Consider the following 22,409-nt stretch of genomic DNA (forward strand, 5'->3'; position numbering starts at 1 on the left):
ATGTACTCAGCGACTAATACCAATTTTGTAGACCACGATCTCTTGGCCTATTAAGCAATCGCGTTGAACGAATATCTTAAGATTGCTACAGCAAAGATCTTGAGAGACTCTCGAACGCCCTCGACGAAAATGTCAAGGCGAGGTGGAGCTCGGTAGGTAATTTGATCTGGTGGGAAATACGAAGAAATCTCAAGGAGATTGATGATTGTCTAGTTCAGACAACATCTATAATTACATTCGAGGATATAATTAGAAATCATAATATATTTAGAAAGAAAGAACACTAATGTATTTGTTGCGTGATTTTAGACAATTTTCTATTACAATTACGCAGCTACCTTGACCAACCATATCCTTTTTAATATTTATTATTTTTCTTCCTCAGAAACGTATGTTTTTTCTTGCAGTCTCTTTAAGAGACACTGTCGTTGAATTGTTTAAATCCTTCAACGGTGTCAATGTCCTTTGAATTATCGATAGTTTCTGTTTTATTGATTTTGGTTTCTTTCGAAATGACAGTCGTATTACAGTCATTCGATTCACTCTCCGTGGTAGTTCCTACAATTTTCTGAGCCTCGAACTCGTACTTTTCGGTACTAGCGTAATCTTCCTCTATGCTTGATTTATGGTTAGGTGGGACAGTGATGGTTTCTTCTGGGTTTTCATTCTCACTTAATTTTGAAAAATCGTTTGTCTTTTGTAATATTTTTACCTCGTCTTTGTTATCGAAAAAAGTTTCTTGATATCGTGTGGCAGCAAGATTAGATCTTTCATTATCCTGATCCATGAACTTTGATTGTTCTACAGCTAAATGTTTGGCTATCGTTTCTAAAGGTGACCATACTTTATCCACGAATTGTTGCCGATCTTCTGGTGCCATGGATTCCGATCTGTGAATAATATCGTACCTAAAATCAAAGGATAAAGTTTAAGTATTGTTTTTACAATGATATTAGAATAATTATAGTTAAAAATATATAGTGTAGTAGTTAGAAATAGAATAATTTAAATTTAAATTTTTCAAAGAATGTTTTCAATCAATGCTTCTTTATTTTAATTAACTGTTATTTTTACATTATGGCATTAATAACTGGCTGACAATATATCAACTGATGTCACTTCGTTTTTCGCAGTTAATAAAATACATTAATGCATATATTTCAGGAGACGATCTTGCAAGGATCGTTGAAGAAAATTTACGACGAATAATTTTCGAATCGATCGTTTATACCTTGAATTTAATCGATGACATTTCACGTGGTCGTCTTTAACGATTCGTCGAACAGTTTCGACAAGATTTTTTCACCTATCGACGTCGCACGTTCAGTGAAAGTTCTCCGCATAAATTTACCGATCTTCCCGACGATTGTGCAGATAAATCCAACGTAGAACGAAGCCACGATCGCCATTGTAACGATTCCACGATCCACCGGACGATATGGTTTACAGGGAAGTCGCGTTTCGTCAATTGCGAATAAATCTAGGTGGATTCGCGAAAGCGATCCTCGAGTCTTATGTAATCGAAAGTAAGGAAGATCGTCTTCGATACAAGAACGTAGACACCGTGGGTGGAAAATTTGCACACAGAAATTTTTACGTAATCGCCGAGCCGGAAATGTGGAAATGTTATTTATGTTTCATTTTGAGCAAAATTGAATATAATTTATTTTGTACTTTAATGTGACTTGTTAAGAAAAATATCGTATTTCTGGCACGTCAATATATTTTCTATCTTGACTCGAATAAGATATCTTTAAAAAAAATGAATTTATAGTGTCTAATTTTGATGCGGTCCTCAAGTTTCTATGTCCAAGTCTTATTCTTGTTTGAACAAGGGAAAGGACTTTTTATTTTTAAAAAAATACTTTAGTGTCCATTTAAAACGGGAAATCACGCAAATAACACACAATAACGATTTTTCCATGTTTTTCTCAAACTTAAGAAATTTGTTAAGAATAAGAAACACGAGCGGATCTAGTATCATTCAAAGAACGCAACATGGTTGTCAGCTTGTTTTATGTATTTTAAAATTTCACCTGCTCATCTTGCTTTTTTTCCTTGGATATAGATTCAAATGGAATATCATCTGCTGTCTTTCTTCTTCGTCGGTCATTGCCTGATTGTGAGCAGACATTCCCGTCAATGATTGCGGGAGTGGAGAATGAAACTTCGGTCCTCTGTTATATTGAATCGGTCTTCGCAGTTCGTAATCGTCCATAGGCACTTGTTTCGGCCTGTTTGTCTTTTTATTTTGCTCTGTAATGTCGGTGATGGGATAAATGTCCAACATAACACTGAACGGCTGCGGTTTTCGCTTCTTTCCATAATTACTCGGATAGGAAGCTGGATTTTCGTACATGGATTCAATCGACGTCGGTTTATAATAATTAGATGGCCGTCCGTAAGTATCGTAGTTGTATCTGTGAAGACCTGTCGGTGAAAATCTGAAAAATCGAACTAATTTTACTTTTCCATATTTAAGAACATTATTATTCCAGAGAGTTTGTTGCATTGTAATATTTTCTAAGTGCAATATTTTCAAAAGTACCTATAATATTTTTTATTTACATGTAATAGTTTGTGCTAAAGAAATTATTGTAATATATTTAAATCGATGTCCAACTACGATAGTTAAATAATTTTATTATTAAATTTACGTTCAGCGAACAGATTTTTCAGTATATACTATATGTAGTTGGAAAAATAGCTGAACGATACAAAGGCAAACGACATACTCTACTTGTTCCTCTGTCAATCTGTAAGTGTGTAAATAATCAATAATTTCCAGTATGCGTGCCCTATTTTAAAAATTCTGCCGCTAGAATGGTTTTATTAACTTTATGTAGGGCAAATAAACTTGCATTCTTTCCGCTTGCCAAGTTCCCAACCACCAATGATACGTAGATTCTTTTTCTACGGACCTGACATTAGACGTGGCCAATAAATTCACGTCCGCTGGATGTTTGGGCTTGTATTGATAAAACGGATCTTCGTTTAGCGGATAAGGTGGAGTTTCATCTTCTTCCGACCTATCGCTGTTGGACATCATCTCCCCTGCTCCAGGATACAAATCGTATTTCTTTGGATTCACGTACACGCCAGTAAACTTGATGCCTTTATTTGATAAGTCAGCGTCGTTCGTCAGATATTTGATGATATCCTGAATATTTCTAGAGGCGTATGGATATCTGTACTGGGTGAGTTGAGGGTATCTTGGACGTTTAAAGGCAGTTGGTTGTGGTGTCTTCAATTCCCAATGAAAAGGAAGAGGTCGATTCTCCTCTGAACTTCCATCTTCTTCCAACTCAGGGTACTTGTGCCTGTTTAAGTGTATTTAAAAATATTTTTCACACAGACACCTTTTTTGCGCCAATTAGTTCTCAAGTTTCAATTCTAGAGATTTATGCCGAATGAAATAAAAGATTTGTAATATATAAATGAGATTGAAATTTTTATTCATTAGTACTTACGATCCTACGTTGATGTACGTAATGCGTATTAAGTAAGAACAAAATGAGTGATAATAGAGCTATGTTCGAGGGAAGAAGAAGTGTTGCTGAAGAGTAGAAAGTGTTTCTTGAGGATTTACATACTGTAGGCTGTAATGTTGATTTATTGCCGGCTTGAGGTACAGGCAGGGAACACCGATATAATGAAACTGAGATAATCAGTTCATGTACATTTCCATCGAATACGAATCGTGTGTGTGCGTACGTTACAGCGGGTGCTCATTAACTTTCAAACGAAGGAAAAAATGTGACGAATATAAATACTTGACGGACATTTAAAACCCAGTTACGGGTTTTGTAAGCGTTATGTAACGGCGTATTAAAATCTTCAACTTCGTTCCTGACGACCGAAGCGAAGCTCTATGAAAATCAGTTCATTTATGACGTATTTGATGACTTGAGAAATTGTATCGAACATTTTCATTACATATTTATATTGTCAGGTTACAGGAAAATCCACGATACAATCACTTATTTCAATAAAGAGCAACGTAGACGATATTTTACCTTTGTCTCACACGATAAACAATTGCATGATTGTCGAACAATTGTTTCCCTTCTGCCGACTCGTCCACCTTGTTCTCCACCGATTTCAGCACTCTTTTCCTTAGCTTGAAGTTATTCAGGTTCTGAGACTTAAATTCTGCGTCAGCCACTTTCTGATCGGTCGTTTCATCGTAAAGGAACAGATTCCCATCATTGTCTAAACGATCTTGAATGTAAATGGAACTGGTTCTATTCATTTCTGGCGGAACAGTCGAGTTAAACAATTTTTTCGTAAAGTTCGAAGGTTTCTTAAGAGCATTTTGCAAGATGTACATATGCTTTGTTTCCTGATTCAGTTTGCTGTTCACTGATGAAGCGGATGTAAAGTCGTATAAAAATATTCCGACCTATAATAGGAAAAAGAATAAAACTGTCAAGATTAATTTGTATTAAATTTTAATTAATTCATCTTTTTCAACTTTTTCTAAACATATAAAGCATATTTTCGTAGTGTACTAAATAATATTTGATTTTATTTCGTGAAATTAATTTTAGATTTTTTCCACCATTAAAGGTATTGGAAAGTGCACTTCTCAATTCAAATCGAACTGGTATTCTGTTCGCAAGAAAAGACATTTCTTTACTAGATTTCGTTTATACATTAAACTTAAACGGGAACCATTCTCGCGAAGGCGCACGTTAATTCGTGTCAAAACACAGTTAACGCCCTATATGTGAAGCACGCAGAAATCTTCTTTGAGACGCTTGGTTCGCCATGCATGCGAATCTACTGCGGCGAGATCCATGGTGAAATTGTGATTTTTAACTCTGCTACCTGCACCTGTTGCATTAATCATGGGAGAAAACTCGCGAAGTGTAATTGCGCTTATTGTTCACCACAATGGCGTCTCATTAAGGCGCCGAATGACAAAAACTTTACTTTTAACGAAACATTTGTTATTGCAAGTTAAAGTGTTAAGTTAAACGCTTACTTTCTGTTAGGTTGCTTTAATTTTACAATTAATCACATTTTGAATCAGTTATAAAGAGATCGCGGATGTTTATGCAATTTCAGATTTGTATAAACATAACTAAAGAAATGAAACTAAATAGGAATTCGTTTTACCCACTAAATATTCTAATAATTATTCTTTAGATTTTTGCATTTTTAAATGCACTTATGAATGCATAAACATTCACAATCTAATTATAAAACAAATTTTGAATTAACTAAAAACATGAAAATCAACTTTCTATTAAAACAATTAGAAAATCACGTTTCTTACGTCGCAATGAATTCAATTCCTGGTATGAATGCATTAAGTACTATTTATTGATATATCGTTCGCGCATAGTTTGGTACTCATTAAAAAATCATCGTAAGTGTTACAGCTATGCAGACAGTAGCGTTTGAACGCGGTAGAACGTAATGCACTGTTAATGATCGATACGTAATGTTTCTCGATCACGCGGGCTGAGTCATTGAACTTACTCGATGTGGCAATAGGTACATGAAACGATTCCTTGTGAGATGAATAGCTTTTGTAAGGAGACCGCGTAAAAGAAACCAATACTCTTTAAAGCAAATAACACGATATATCGGTAAGCAGTGTGCTACTGTTTGCATAGCGAGTATATGTAATGCTAATAGATTATGTTATAATGTTTGAATTTATACGATAACTCGTTCAATTGAGGATGCAACATTTTTTTGAAAAGTGGAAACAAAGAAAAATGGTAAAAATTTAGAGACATTAATTCTTTCAGGAATGAATGTTATTTGGATTGTGAAAAAAATTCTTCTCTTCAATTATTAATAATTTTCAACGCAGTAATCTTAGCAATAAGACATTTCTTCTGTTGCTTTTGCAAAGGAAACTTAATATACTAAAAATGGGACTATATTAAGAGTATATTTATTTATTAAAAATATTATTTATTGATATTTATTTATTTATTAAAAATAAATATATTTATGGTTAAGTTAATAAAATTTCACATGTGAAATAGTTAAGAGGGTTGACGAGAGAACTAAGTACTGAAAAGATTTTTATTGGTACTACGGTTGGATACTTACTAATGCCACTGCCACTACCACCATAACTCCAATTACAAATTTCCTCGTAATAGAACTGTATCGACTTCTATAGTATCGATCACCGTGATCAGAATAAAGTCCAAACTGAGACGTATTAATTACAGTTCTCCTTCCCGTTTCCAGCATCTTTTGATTATTCGCATGACATTTTCGAGATGGATCGATCGGTCTTTCGCACACTCAGGGATTTGTTTACCACATGATTACGATCTTTACCAATATAAAGTGGACATAATAAAAATATAAATAAAGCATAACAAGTAGATTTTAAAAAATATTAGTATTCCAATATCAACGATACAACAACCGAAATGGTAATTAAAATGGGCACGATCTTCAACCAAACAATCGAAGTATTGTTTAAAAATTTCTAATAACAAATAGTTTTGCAAATCCTGTGTTGCAAGAACACGAGACGGTATTCTTTCGAAGTTCCATATACAACTAACGAGCACTCATTTCTCGCAACGGAGTTTTCACTGTTTGAATTCTATCATGAACGTAGAAAATTTCTTTGTTCGTGGGGGAGGCTTGTTATGGTAGTAGGAGATAGGTTATGGACTACTTACTACGCAAGGAGATTCAAGTCAAATATTACTGCACGATACTGCAAGAGAATGCCAATGTCACGGTGTCATGCTGGCTGGTTAAGCAAATCAACTATTATCGTCATTCCGTCATGGTTCACGCGGAAGGAAAGTCACTGTAATTACCGTTCTTTGTAACGGAAATTAGCGTGATGTAAAATAACTCTCGATTGATTGCAACAGCAAACTATTTTCGATTTATAGTGTCTGTTCAAGCCAGTTGCGTTATTCTGAATTCTCGAATGCATTTCATAATCATGAGTTAATATTCACGAGAGAAGAGGATGTCGTAGGCGAAAAGGTGATTCTCAAGACCCTCTGGCAAATCAGGTGTACCTCACTTTCGATCTTTCGAAAATGTTACATCGAAACGATCAAGTAATATGACAGAAGTATTTATCATATGTCACGACTGTGGTTTCAATCTTCTATATATTTTAATTTTGTGAAATGAAACACGATACGACAGCTATTTTTTTATACAAATTTTTTATTTTTTTTGTAATATGCGTGTGTCAGATGTACAAAGTTATGTGCATCTATTTTATCTCATATTCACTGTATTTTTCTTACACAAATGTAACACAGCATCATCAGCTTTTTAAATCAATTATTATCATTCCAATCATTTCATTGGAAACTACTTTACGACTTTGTTCGAAGTATTCGTTACACTTACAATAATAACCATTCTAGTTAAACGTATATGATACAAGCTACTGGATATAATATATACAGCAAACCTGTCATATCGTTTTCACCCATTTTTCGATTACAGATTGCTTATCATTTCCTATGGTGATCCATAAATAGTTTTGTATACTATACATTTAAAAATTACAAAAAAGGGGGCAAAAACATTGCCCGTCCTCATCGAACGAAGGGTGGTAATTCCAGTGGATTCTCTGGTACATCGTAGAAATAACCGATAGGCCTCTTCGTGGTTGGTGGTAAAGTTGGTGGTGGAGCTGGTCTACCGGTAGGTGGGGGAGTATAGATAGTCGATGTTGGCACGAGAGTGTAAATTGGAGTTGGTGGAGGCGGTGGAGTTACCGTAACACGTGGTGTAGTGGGAGAAGAGGGTGGGAGGTATGGTGGAGGTCGCGTACTTGGTACTGTTGGATGATAAGGTGTACTAGATGTGGACAAGGTAGTAAATGGAGTTCTATGTGTTGGTGGAAATGAACTTGGTGTTGTGTGAGCAGTGGTATATCTTGGAGTAGTCCTTGAAGTAGTCTGGTCGTCTGGAGGTAAGTACGAGCCACCTTGCGTTGATGGTTTAGGGTAAGGCGGTGGTGTAGGCTTTGTTGGAGGAAGGTATGGCGGTGGAGTTGGAGGCTTTGGAGGTTGTGGGGGAGTTGGAGGCCTTGGTGGTTGTGGAGGAGATGGAGGTACATATGGTGGTGGAGTTGGAGGCCTTGGTGGCTGTGGTGGAGATGGAGGTACATATGGTGGTGGAGTTGGTGGTCTTGGTGGTTGTGGAGGAGATGGAGGTACATATGGTGGTGGAGTTGGAGGTTTTGGTGGCTGTGGAGGAGATGGGGGTAAATATGGTTGTGGGGTTGGAGGCTTAGGTGGTGGAGTTGGAGGTACATATGGTGGTGGAGTTGGTGGTCTTGGTGGTTGTGGAGGAGATGGAGGTATATATGGTGGCGGAGTTGGAGGTCTAGGTGGCGGAGTTGGAGGCACATATGGTGGTGGAGTTGGTGGTCTCGGTGGTTGTGGAGGAGATGGAGGTACATATGGGGGTGGAGTTGGAGGTCTTGGTGGCTGTGGAGGAGATGGGGGTAAATATGGTTGTGGGGTTGGGGGCCTAGGTGGTGGAGTTGGAGGTCTTGGTGGTTGTGGAGGAGATGGGGGTAAATATGGTGGTGGGGTTGGAGGCTTAGGTGGTGGAGTTGGAGGNAGATGGCGGTACATATGGTGGTGGAGTTGGAGGCCTTGGTGGTTGTGGAGGAGATGGGGGTAAATATGGTTGTGGGGTTGGAGGCTTAGGTGGTGGAGTTGGAGGCCTTGGTGGTTGTGGAGGAGATGGCGGTACATATGGTGGTGGAGTTGGAGGCCTTGGTGGTTGTGGAGGAGATGGGGGTAAATATGGTGGTGGGGTTGGAGGCTTAGGTGGTGGAGTTGGAGGCCTTGGTGGTTGTGGAGGAGATGGCGGTACATATGGTGGTGGAGTTGGAGGCCTTGGTGGCTGTGGCGGAACCGGTGGTCTTGGTGGAGGCGTAGGTGGTACGGGAGGCAGATAGCCCGGTGCAGATGTAGCAGGTGGTCTTGGGGTTTGAGGCGGCCGTGGGGGTGAAGGAGGTCTTGGTGTTTTTGGCGGTTGTGGAGGCAAAGTTGGTCTTGGTGTTTGTGGTGGTTGCGGCGGCGAAGGAGGTAAATACGGTGTTGGTGGTTTAGGTGGTGGTGTTACGGGTGGTCGTGGTGGAGAAGGTGGCCTTGGAGGTTGAGGAGGCTGCGTAGGTAAAGGCGGTCTTGGCGTTTGTGGTGTTTGATAAGTGTAACCAGTTGATGGTGGTCCAGGCGGTGGTGTTCTTGGTGGTTGTGTTAAAGGCTGTGATGGTGTAGGAGGTGGATATGTAAATGGATGTGATGGTGTTTTATAAGTGTAACCAGTTGGTGGTGTTCTTGGTGTTTGTGGTGGAGATGGTGGCACATACGGTGGTGGCGTCGGTGGTCGCGGTGGTTGCGGAGGAGATGGTGGTACATATGGCGGTGGTGTTGGAGGTCGTGGTGGAGGAGATGGAGGTACATATGGTGGTGGCGTTGGAGGCCTTGGTGGTTGTGGAGGAGATGGAGGTACATATGGTGGTGGCGTTGGAGGTCTTGGTGGTTGTGGAGGAGATGGTGGTACATATGGTGGTGGAGTGGGAGGTCGTGGTGGCTGCGGAGGAGATGGAGGCCTTGGTGTTTGTGGTGGGAAAGGTGGAGGTGGTGCTGGGGTTCTGGGTGGTTGAGGGCGTGGAGACGGTCGTTGAGGCGGCAGCGTAAGTGGATTTTCAGGTGTTGGATAGTTATACCCTGGAGATGTTCCTATCGTTGGCCTTCTGCAAGAAAGTGTATTTATAAATGATGATTTTATTAAAAGTTGTCCTACAAATTATATTTTCATCAGTCTAATAATATGAAGTTTTTTACAATTTTCTAAATTCAAATTTCTACAAATGCTTACTGCGGTGGTAAAGTCGGCCGAGGTGGAAATGCTGGTGTTGTTGCAGGACGATTAGTCCTTGGTGGAACATATGATGTTGTCTGAGGTGGCGTATATGGCCTACTAGGTGTTTCGTAATAATATCCTGTAGTCTTTGATGGTGGACTTTTTGTCGGTCTGTGAGATAATTGTAGTATATACATTACGATTTAAATTTATATCAAAGTTACATCTAGAATAATCGCATCATGTTCTAAGATGAATTTTTGACCAATTCTTACTGTGATGGGGTTGGATAAGAATAAGATGGTGTGCGTGACGTTGTGAATTTTTGTGGTGTTGGATAAGTATATGGTGCCGTTGTTACAGGACGCAGTGTGCTTGATGATGAATGCGATGTTGGATATCCATGAGTCACTGCTGTTGGTGGTCTCGATGTTGGTCTGCAGAAAATTTGTATAACTGACTACTATAGCCAAAATGTTAAAGCTACTTGTGTGTACATTTGTTCAAGTAATTATGTAAATGATCGTACAATGTTTTACACAAAATTTTGCAATCAATTCTTACCTCGGGGGTAGCGTGAATATTTCATTTGGTGGCTCATAGATATAGCCTCCATTGCTTGCTATCGCCCTTTTGCTCTTCTCACTCGATGCTTGCGCATGGTATGTGGAGAGCACTGCCACTATTGTGGCAATCCACAAGATTCGCTGAATCAGAAAATACATGTCATTATTATCTTTCATATAAATCAAACATCTCATACATAAATGTACAATAATGATCTCAATTATTAACCTGAATGAATTCGAAATATATGTATTAGGTTATGGATCGCCACGCAATTGGTCATGATATATCGAAGATTGTCTTCGTGGGATTATCTCACGCCTTAACCAAGGACTTACATAACCTGTCTCGACTACGATACATCTTGTGTGATACACTAGTGATCGTGAAAGGTTCGTTCGTGCGAAATACAGCATTCAGTATGTCATTGATCATTATGTTACTTAATCTCCAAAACCTGTCATTTCGAATTTTTTATCAATGTCCTATCCAGGCTGAAGATGCTTTCTAAGCCTAATATTTTCTGTCTCTGAGTTTAACCAACCATTATATGATAAACTTCATACGTGCGCATTTAACTTCACTATTCTAATTCACGTCGCGACTCTTATTTTCCTTCTCTCGCTAATTAGTTTCATATTTAAAATAGCGTACGTTATTTATTAGCTGTTTTTAATACAGTCAATATCCTACGCGAGGAGTATGCCCATCTTACCGCGTGATTTTACATCGTTGAAAAGTGTTTATCGTCATATTTTGTATGTATGCATCTTTGCAATAAACTATTGAATGTTTCGAATTAATTCGATCGGATCATAATAATGCTACTATCCGACATAATTATCTCTCGTTGACTGAATAAGCATCATAAATCAGAGAAAGCTGATGGAAGCTTCGTTGCCCAGAAATTTAAAACCGTCTTATCTGTTTACGACATCGTGAACGCCGCTACGAATGATGGTTCTGGCTCGAAGAAACGTCCAGTGACCTTTAGGCGTATAATTTATATAGGAGGATCGCGCGGGCTATGGGGAGAGAATCTCTTTCGTCAGTATGTGAAAGGCTGCTGATGTATAAGTGGTATCACGGCTAGATTTGCGGAACAACCGATACAGATCGCAAGGTTACCGTTTCTTGAGAAATTTTGAGGTCTCACGCTTTCATTTCACTCTTCTCGGATACTGCTAATGAACTAGTCCTTGACTTCAGCAAGGATTTCAACAATATCCTTCGTAATTCCTAGAAGTACTATAATTTATGTAAAGAAACACGTTTGCCATTCATGATTATTTTTACGTAATTAGAAGATCGGTTATAATTTTTGTTCGCGACATTTTGCATAGACAAACTTTCCTCTGCAGTACTTTGGGAACGAAAATTATATTTTCTTTTTAGTACAATTTCTGTACTTTTAGTACGATCAATCCCTGTCGGTGAGGTTGCGAAATCGAGCCTCCTTAACCTCTGGGGATATTCGTGACTTAAGAAATTTCTTATACAACATTGTTGCTGTAGAAAAGAAGATAATATAGGTAGCATCTGGTGAAATATTTAATGCATATCAAGCCGCTTGTGTCAAGAGGTTTAACTTAAAGAACATAATGAATGATGTTTCATTATTATTATTTATTAAAATAGTACCGTTCTGACTTTCTGATTTATAACGTTCCATTAATTTACATTATGCAACCTCCATAGCGTAGAAGTAATTATATCGGGCTAGCGAGAAATTCTATGATTAATACTAGCAAAGAGATATTCAGGTGCAAGGATGAATAGTGCAAACAATTAGCCACATCTTAGCAACCCCATCAACGTTTTATTTGCACCTAGGGAAAGTTACAAACTATACGTCTAGAACGTCTTCGGTTCTAATGAGAAACCAATATGACAACAGTTTCCTATGGGTCAGCAATTCGCGCGGCTCGAGGTGCAAAATTGTGTCGTAATAGCTAGAACTGCCTACAGTTGCATTTGGTTACTTGGTTCACTGTTCACACCGACAAAAGATTCTCGAAAGAAGATTCGAAACTACGATGGCTTATGAAAGTATTACATTAAAACTGTTACAAATTTATAGAAAACTTTATAGAAACTTTATAGAAAATTTGTATGAATACATTATACATGTCATAGAAATATTTTTGAAATTCCATTAGCATACGAATTGAAACAACTAAGGGCTCAAATTCTTTCGCGAGTGATTGTGGGTCAATGGTACCCTTCAAATCTTTTGGATATCTAATACATATTTGCATTTTTAAGAAGATCCATAATTATTCATGAATGGTAAACGTTGAATAATAATATCTATGATATCATTGAAGAGGCAACATAAAATATCAGAAATATAATTTCGCTTCGAATTTTTTACGATCGAACATCCATTTATCGCATTATAACATACATACATATATCGGATGATTTATCTTCGGTTGATTTGAATCGGACAGACGAGTTCCGTTCAATAGACGAGCGGCTAGATCAACTATGATACGCGCAAAAATGACATCTTGCATAATAGCGAAGGCGCGGGTTGCATCTTTACCTGTACTAATAAAGTCTGAGCAACGCGTCTTCGAGAATATGGCTTTCTAATTATTCTGCTTCGTGAACTGCTAATGCGAGTGCTTATTAAACGAAGAAAGAAACATCGTGGCGTATCCATCGAGGTTTGTCGTAACTCGCGCGGCGAACAACGAAAATAGAAACCGGGTAGAAGGGAAATCATTTTCACAAAAGTAGAAAAGAAGACTGTGTGGAGTTATAAGTGGAACAGGTATAAATTGACTTTAATTAATGCGTGACGGATGCTCGTGGATGTTTTTCGTTCTAGTTTCGCGTGATACCTTATCGCGTTTTAATTATCCTGCCATTAAAGAAATAGATAATGGAAGTAATGATTCATAATATCTGAATTGTTTAGGTATATAACAACTTAATCATTTAGAAGCTATGCAATTTTTTTTATTGAAAGTAAAAACATTAAACAGTAGGAGGTTTAACTTAGCAAAGTGATTATTTTAATGAGTAATGAAGTATCGTCTTACGTTGAAGAGAATTAATAGCAATTACATCAAGTCTTGTTATTATCGGTCCGTGTCACTGTACAATTAGAAGATGTCGATGCACATTACCTAAGTGCCTTATTTGACAAATAAATGAGTATACATAAATTGCCAACATTATGAAAACAGAAGGTTGCCAATTACTGCTTTAGACAGTTTTAATTTACGGACAGGTTTACGGTAAAGATTAATAGGACATTTCTTACTGAGCAATATCTATAATATCTTCCTTCGACCTCATATGCGCATACATTTTGCTCTTTGAAATTATATTTTTATTTGAAGAATGCTCCACTTTTAGTCGTACGTGCATTCTATCATTTATAATTTTTTCCTGAAAGATATTCTGTTAATCCCATATTCAACATCTACCATACAAACTTTCTTCTTATTCAGATTTATCTATTATTATTACTATTATTATTATTATTATTATTATTATTATTATTATTATTATTATTATTATTATTGACACTTATTTAGATTTCAAAAATTCCTTCTCGATCCTTTCACGAAATACCTAATATAAATGAAGCATAACTTCAAAAATAACATATGCCTTAATCTTACAGTATAATAGGTTTCAACGTTCTCGGAAAAATTTGAACAATCCAGCAGTCCAAAGTCAAAAGAGTAACGAGAGAATAAGGTCGATTCGTAATCACCCTCATTGTCTTCGTGATCGTACAAACCACCACTTTAGGCTACTACGTGACGAATTTCTCTCGTGGCTCGTGCGGATGAATTAAACAGGGCAGACCGCTGTCACGCGTCACGATGCGCGAAAAGAAGTACATCTCGGGAGAAAGTACGGTGCGCCACAGTTCGCTCGTATCTCCCCACCCATATAACAATGCGTGCAACCATCGCAAAATCAAGGAGGAATGCAGCGAAAAAAATTGGAGGACGATGACACGACGAAAGGTTCGCGTACTTTTACTAATTACCATAACAAAGATCGGCTTTGTTCTATTGAGACGAGAAAAAAATCGCCGGTGTTCTACTGCTCGCTGCGATTGCGTTTATACGAGGATGCAAATGACATTCAGCGACAAGCGTTTTTATCATACGATCCTGTCGAGGAAAATGAGTAAGAACATTTCCTTTCAACTCTTGAGACAATGTAACGTTTTTTCAACACAAATGAACGTTTTTATAACCGAATGTTTTCTTTGAAAATTCATGACTTTTCATCCTTTGTACGTAGTATATAGTGTGTACAAAATTTTTTGGTGCAGTGTTTCATTTGATAATTACAGGAAAAAACGCGATAAGTACATTCTTGTCAATTTTTCTTATTTTAGTGCTACTGTATCTTAAAAGAAAAAGGAAATATTTTAATACAAAAGCCTAAAAAAATTGTTATATCTGTTATATAGTTGACATGGTTTTGTAGTAACTAAATGTATGATTATTAACAAACGACATTTTTGTATTGTAACAATATTTTAATAACGAATAATATATCTAAAGTTATGAAAAAGATGGATAAATATACGCTTAAATATATAATAAATAAAAGGACAATTTTCGTAACATGCGATTGATTATATGAAAAAACATAGTGAAAATTTAAAACCTGCTCCTGTGTAAAAAATGGTAGAAGTTAGTTTATCTTGTCTTTCCTTCTTAGTCTTCATTTAGAATAAATATTAGATATCTTTAATAAATCTTATTAATGTACATTATCTTCATTTGATTATAAATTTAACGCATGGATAAATTCACAAAACATTTAATAAATAAGCATAGCGTGTCGTCTCTATAAGTGTTGTCTCGTTCACCATAGACGATATTGTTGTTCTAACTAACGTTCAGTGACGCAATCGAAGGAATCGGAGTATGTTATGCCCCACGAGTCACGAATTACCGAACAGAGAGCTACCTGTAAATCCTTTTTGAGAAAAGGTTGAAGGTTACAGGAAAAAGTGTTATAACCATTACGTAAACAAAGTTATAACTTGGCCGCTGGATCTCGTCTGGGACGATATACAAAAAAGGAACAGAAATTGCCATCGGGCCAGATGAAAAGAGAAAAATAAAAACAGAAAGAAAAAGTAGGAGGAAGAACCGGCAATTATTTATCGTTCTTATGTGAAAGAGCATGGATCATCGTGAAATTTATTGGCCAATTTGGTCCAGCCATGGCCGATCGTTACGCAATCGAAATGCCATAGCGACGATCTCATGTTCGATCGGCCGACGCAAAAATGATTATTCACGATCCTCTGGATCTTATGGACGATTCTCATTTGGTTATATCGTCGATACAAAATTATTTCCAAATTATTACCAAATCTATTACGTAAAAATCTCTTTGAGATACAAAAGTCCTCGTTTAATTGATATTTTCTCAAGATATCGAAAATGAAGTCGCTGAAAAAGAGTGTTGCTAAAGAAACTGTCAATCGCAGCTAGTTAAAAAGTTCCTTGTGATTAAATTACACTTGAAGGGCTAATTAATTGTGTTGATGTGGAGAATTAGGTACAAAAGTATGTACATTTAAAGTGACGTTTACTTCGATTTATACATTTGTTACATGTTTTACATTCCCGTTGCAAAATTGTAAGAGTTGTTACGCGATATTTCGTTATGTAGTAATTCTCGAAGGATATATAATCTGGCATTATTAACACAGCGCTAACATTCATTCTTTAACGTGGCAGTAACCACTAGTCGCGACAGTTACAACAAAAATTGACGCTCCTCCGGCGATGAATGTACTCTTTCCTATCGAATTTAACACCTGTTAATTTATCGCTCGAACTTTCCAATCATAAAAGTTGCAATAAACCTGCAATAAGATGACATAACCGGTAGAAGATACGAGTTTTATTAATTAAAGCGAATACAAGATAAATTATCGTGACCAATTCATAATTCTTTAATTTTTTTATTTAAATATTTTGGACGGTAAATGTTGTAAGTGTACCAAAAATAAAAAATGTCTTTTCCTTTAGTAGAAAAAATATAAATTATCTGCCAACTAAATTGTGATTGAAGAAAAAGGAAGCCAGACAGAATTTTTACCTGAATTTATTTTCCTGAATCTGTGAAATTGGCAAACATTGAAAGTCCATAACGTTCAAGCGATAAATGGCATAAGTGTCAAAATTAACAGAAATGAATTTTTGTTTTCACTGTATATCTCTACTTGTAAGCACTTATACTTTAGTGTTTCAATTCCACGATCTACTCAGCGTTGAGATTACGTTATAAGGTGTGTTATAAAATATGGCCTGCCATTGTCATACAATATTTATAAAATTTTGCTAAATTACCATAACATTTCTTGTCGAATTAATGTCCAACGTCTCGGATAATGATAATGCCCAATACCAATGACTTCATAGTTCACACTAAATCTGGCGTGCAATGCAATCATCGATCCTGCCGAGCAAAATCCAACACCCACCCACGTGAGGTCTCTAATTGAAATCTCTCAGATGATGCTTGGAGAAAAGAACGCGCGGAATTCAGACGCTAGACTCTCATCCTTCTCATCAAGGCTGTATTACGGCATACAGAAGGAGTACGGACAGGTGGATATATGAAGGCACTAAACTTCGAACACGAGAACATCAACAGGGCACAAAGGAGCGGGCTGGTGGTTCAATAGCAGTCGTTTGAGAATATGAAAGTTGTTTGCGGTAGATGTCAATCGCCCCATTTGAGACCAACTATCATTGATCTTCGCTTTGTGGTTTCTCTGCTTCTATTTGCTATGCTTTTTGACATTGGCCAGTGGTCACGTTGACCAACAGTCGATCTTGTTCTCATCATGAAAACTGTGGCAAACTTTAAACTTCGATTGATAAATATATAATAACTCACCCGCAAAATTATATGAAATATTCTAAAATTTTATTAGCACTGCAATCAGGTGTTACTACCTGATATGTTGAAACATATCTGGAAATGTACTGACAGAGTAATTACAGGATGTAGTTTTCTGATTGTTTTCATATTTGACCAATATAAAAGACGTGTTCCTTGTTATAGTGTTAATAAAATTTTAAAATGTTATATATGTATAGTATGTACTATACATAAAAGTTTTGTTCGCTAAAATACGTTTGCTCAAATACTTTCGTGAACTATTGCAATCTGTTGAATGGCACTGTCTTGGATTAGTTAGTTTGATTGCACATTGTACAGGGTACCATCGGTTGTAAGTTGCACTAAACTTGCGATATTAGTATTCAAAGGAATTGAAATTCAGGCAAGAACTTGCGGAAACAGGGACTGGAAACCTCTGTAGGCGTGGGAGCGGAAAATGCAACCACGATTCACTACGCAAGAGTCACCAGATAAGAAATACAAACAGTTGAAACGGACAATGAGTGCAAAAAAATTGTTCCCTGGGAGCAAATGTCAGTTCTATGAAAGATCACCTGATTATCGCTTCTAGCGAGGCATTGTTCGTCATTGGTTATAAATGTCAGCTTCGACAGATTAGTCGTCGATGATAAATCTCTTGATAAATCGTGATCATGGTCGAGTGGTAGCATGGAAAAAGGAATTCTGTCAAACCGTAGCATAATGAAAGATGCTAATTCGAAGGAATCGAAGTCTTCTGATAGACTAAATCACGTTCGTGTCTCACGTCTCAAAGGCAAGTCACATAATCAATTCATCATTTTAACATCACAGAACGAATCGAGCGATTGGCAAACGATGAATTAATCAATTTTCGTAATTGTTCGTAATTCTTGTGGCAATCATGGTGGCTATTGCGTCATACTGACGATGCAGATCTTGGAAAAATCATTTGTCGAATAAGTTCATAGCTCTCACGAAACTGTGACCGAAGTACGAACACATTGGCAACTCAGTGAATGTTAAATCGATAAACTGCGGATGTTTATGCAAATTCGTATTTTTATGAATTCAGCCGCAGGAATGAAATCTAAGAAGAGATTCGTTTCACCCATTGAAGATCGTAATGAATACTATCTTTTAGATATCTCATCTATCTTTGCATATCGTGTGCATTCTGTGCATGTTTTAAATTTCCTATAAATCCAAAAATATGTAACATTTATTAATAACTTCTTATTCTACGTAACAAAATACAAATCTAGGACTTTTTATCGCATTCCGATGCGTTACACACTTCCTTAGTTTACTAGCCTATTAAACGATACCACGAATATTATGCGATAGGTTACGACCAATTTTACGTTTGTTACTGTATGCTACTGTTTACCGAACACGTTTTCGCAAGGTAGAATATTTTTATTATCACTCATAAAGCAATTTAAGTTAAGTTACGGCTGAAAGTTCTGATACAGCTGATACTTCTTAAGTTCGTAAAGACTTTCAAAAGGAAAATTGTGAAATCAATCATGACTGTACAACGTTATGAAACGAGTTGCAACCTGGTCAAGCTATCTTTTTTGTCGTTCACTATGTATTCAAAAATTTTTTACGGAATTATTCTGTATAGCTTAATGAAGTTGTTTGAATGATTAATAAATGACGATAGGTTAGAGTTCCACGGCCTTGTTGCATTCGTGCAAAAAAATATCGGAGGAAATCACATTTCAACGTAAGGGTGGCATTAATTAGGAAAATCTGCGGCTAAATAATAGGCGAGAGATTGATACATGTTGGTTTTCTGTCCCGACTGACGCCGACAAGTAAGTTTTACTAACCAACGCGTCATATCGACGCATCACTGAGCGAGAAACCTGTACAGGTAGCAATCAGTCTTTCAGTCGATGAGCGAATTTCAATTGAGTGATTCAACCAGGTATTCCTCGGGATAATTAATTTCTAAATCAATGACGCGGGTAATAGTGTAATGTTCACGGCGATTTCACGCTTCTCACTCTTTGATCGATGTATTCAACTGTTCGCTTTTTTTAATCGAGTAAAAAAGCTTCAAATACGTTAAACGTGTTAAGATATAATTAAAAGATGAATCTTTCATCTATTGAAGTTCTTGAGCAACATACATCCGTATCTTAATGTGACGCGTATACATACGGTCACTAGTGAGAGACCATAATTTAACATCGAATTGAAGAAGAAACCATAAAAGAAATTACGTCATCGATGCGATGAAGTTTCTAATGACATACGAATATTTTGATGGCACGGTATCTTTTTTTTTTATGACAGAATTACACTGTTGACCTTTCGCGACTAAAAATTTCTATATTACGTGACCAGAGAGCTGCCTTTACCTAAACGCATAGTAAATAGGAGATACATATATGGGTATTAATACAATCGATTTGAATAATCGTAGCTTGGAGAAAATTATAATTCGAACAGGTTGTATAATTTACGTGGGAGAAATATTTCTCTCCTGAATTTTCGTCGAAGACATTTTTCTCATTATAACAATTAATTTTCAAATACTCAAAGACTTAAAAAATTTGTCACGGAATACATTTTTCTAATTAAAATTTTACAGAAATTTAATTCGAAATAACATTATTTTACTCTCAAACGTATCGCAATCACAAATTCCATTTACTTCAAGAAACTTCATCTTACTTAAGATTCTTGTGACACGTCGTAACCTCATTCTTTCGAAAACGATTTTTCTCCGTGCTCGGGGCTACGACGCTATCGATGATGTTCAATGTTTGAGATTGACGGTTGGGAAACGGAGGCTCCAGAAAGGCGGATTTTCAAGGAACGATGATAACCTTTGATATTTCGCGCGCTAACAGCTGGCTGATGCTTGTATCTCGGTATTAATTCTTGCGAGGCTGTGGATGCGACCGTACATGTAAATACCAAGCGCTAAGCTTACCAGTGGAAACGATGTTTTGCAGAAACGAAAGTGAAGTCGGGGCACAACTCGAGAATTCCACAATGAAAATGTTTTTTGGTACGTCTGGGGCACAATGGGCCCTTTACACGTTGAATAAAAGCTCAAAGCGATTTTCTCTAAGAAAGAATTGCCTCATCGAGACGAGCAATGATTTTTTGGGTTCCAAGAACGGCTTGGACTGAGGGGAAATCTTTAGGCAGGATGAACTATCTAGGGGCAACGATAATTTGTTGTTACATATGAAGAATACGTAGAATTTCAATACAACTATATCTCCATAAGGAATTCAACAAAAATTCGATCACAACGGAGTAACCTTAATTCTGTGAATTTTTCAAAACTATTCTCCGGAACACAACTAGTATCGAAGCGAACACACGACGATTTTCTATTTCACCCTTCGTTCTCAACGAGAACGCACCAACAACTATTATCGTGAAATCATCGGGAAAAACACTTTCACCACAGATACTATATATATATTTCAAATATATATTAATTTTCCAATCGTCCCACACAATCCTACGCGATCTATCGTGTCCACCGTATCGTAATAACGTCTCGTTCTCTCTCGTTCACCCTGAACCCGTCTCGCATCCGTAATCAACCCCCACGTTCGCGTCACTTGGTCCGTCGTCGCACTTTACTTACCATCTTTCGTGGTCGCGATCTTATATTTTTTGGCCTTTCTGAACCAAAAAACTGGTCACCGTGCGCAATGGGACACTCAACACGGACACATGTCTCGCGGGTGCGCTTGGTGGTCCCGAGAGAGGTGACTTCTTCGTCTCGAGGAACGTGGAGAGCATTTATAGGATTCACCCGATTGGCTGGTGGGGGTAAAACGTTCGGTCCATGCGATTATTGCGAACCGACGTCCACGGGAGGATGCTGTAACTCTTCGTCTTGTTCGTGAGACGAGGTGAATAGAGTGGAAAGAGAAAGAAAGACCAACGGCCGGCAGCTAGAGCGACTGAAATGTGTAGAGGGAAGAAGGGAGAGAAAGAGAGACAGAGAAGGAGAAAGTGAGAGTCGTTGGCTAGCAAGAAGGACGGGACGATGTACAACGTCATCTGAAAAGGTCCGACGTCGCGTTTGACGATCCTCGTGGATGTCTAACGTGCGCCGATACCGAAGGACATTCGTCCTGAATGTTCACCATGCTTTGCGGCAACGGCTACATATTTCGATGAAGAAGCAAATCAGCGATTAGCAGATTCGACATCGTGGTTTCCTTTGTAGCGCACACGTGGATGATTAAAGGGAGATCGATCGATGCCGTCACAAACTCTGTTCTGATTACAGGATGAGGTAATTTCACTCTCGCAGGCTCACGATCGAAGGACATTCACGTTCGTTCGTTACACTAGCAATGGTGGGAGTCACCGCCATCTGAGATTATGTTACTGCTACACCCACCCATTAAAATGAAATTTATTTAACGGGCGAACGGTGTGCTTCTATTAAGTAGACTTACGTATAAGATACTTGTAGATCATATTTTTGCTTGATCAAAGGTTTTGCATCGAACGTATTCATGTTTGATTAAATTCTCTTAATTGAAATACAGTATAATATGCGAAACATCTAATTATATTATTACTATTTTCACTCGAAATATTCGTCAAGATTACTGACATTTTATGCTTACTTACTCTTTTATGCTTTTGAGGTCTTTCTAGAATTTTTCTCAAAAAAGTTGCAAAAACGAATCTCGTTAAAACGACCGCAGAAAGTAGACACGTAATATATCGTAATTACGTAATACATCACCTAGAAGCTGCGTAACACTTTGTAATTAAGTTGTTCGCGGACAGCGCGGTCGAACAGTGAAGAAACTTCATCCCCCCGCTTGTTCTCGCCCAATTATTTAGCGTCGACTTCCACGGTTACAGAATGTCTACCGTCACATACTATCTGAATAATTGAGGGTAATTAAGTTATCTCTTCAGGAGAATGAAAGACTCTTGTTCTGGTGTAGAGGGTGTACGTAAGTGCTGTCATAATTATGCTGTAATAAATCGACGAGACAGCATTTTTTCTTCGTTCACTTTCTGCAATCCTGGAATCAGATCCGGGTTTGTCAATAATTGATCTAATCTTAGTACTAAACAGAAATAGAAAATAATATTGTAAAAGATGT

General features: G+C 37.4%; 2 protein-coding genes across 2 annotated transcripts; both read right to left on the reverse strand.

The window, feature by feature from the left end:
* Nucleotides 1-412: 412 nt before the first annotated feature.
* Nucleotides 413-6,219, reverse strand: LOC122573446. The gene is made up of 5 exons (XM_043739809.1): nt 6,073-6,219; nt 4,017-4,402; nt 2,922-3,320; nt 2,037-2,444; nt 413-908 (listed from the first exon to the last, which is right to left on the reverse strand). Exons 1-5 carry the CDS (start codon nt 6,217-6,219, stop codon nt 413-415), a joined length of 1,836 nt encoding a protein of 611 aa, XP_043595744.1.
* A 933-nt stretch (nt 6,220-7,152) lies between these two features.
* On the reverse strand, nt 7,153-21,031 carry LOC122573840 (basic proline-rich protein). The gene is given in 6 exon segments (XM_043740743.1): nt 7,153-8,592; nt 8,594-9,730; nt 9,856-10,011; nt 10,116-10,277; nt 10,405-10,547; nt 20,918-21,031. Coding segments are annotated over 6 exon segments (2,643 nt in total). The 5' UTR covers nt 20,921-21,031; the 3' UTR covers nt 7,153-7,550.
* Nucleotides 21,032-22,409: the final 1,378 nt, after the last annotated feature.

This window comes from Bombus pyrosoma, linkage group LG12 (genome assembly GCF_014825855.1).
Source record: "Bombus pyrosoma isolate SC7728 linkage group LG12, ASM1482585v1, whole genome shotgun sequence".
NCBI lineage: Eukaryota > Metazoa > Arthropoda > Insecta > Hymenoptera > Apidae > Bombus > Bombus pyrosoma.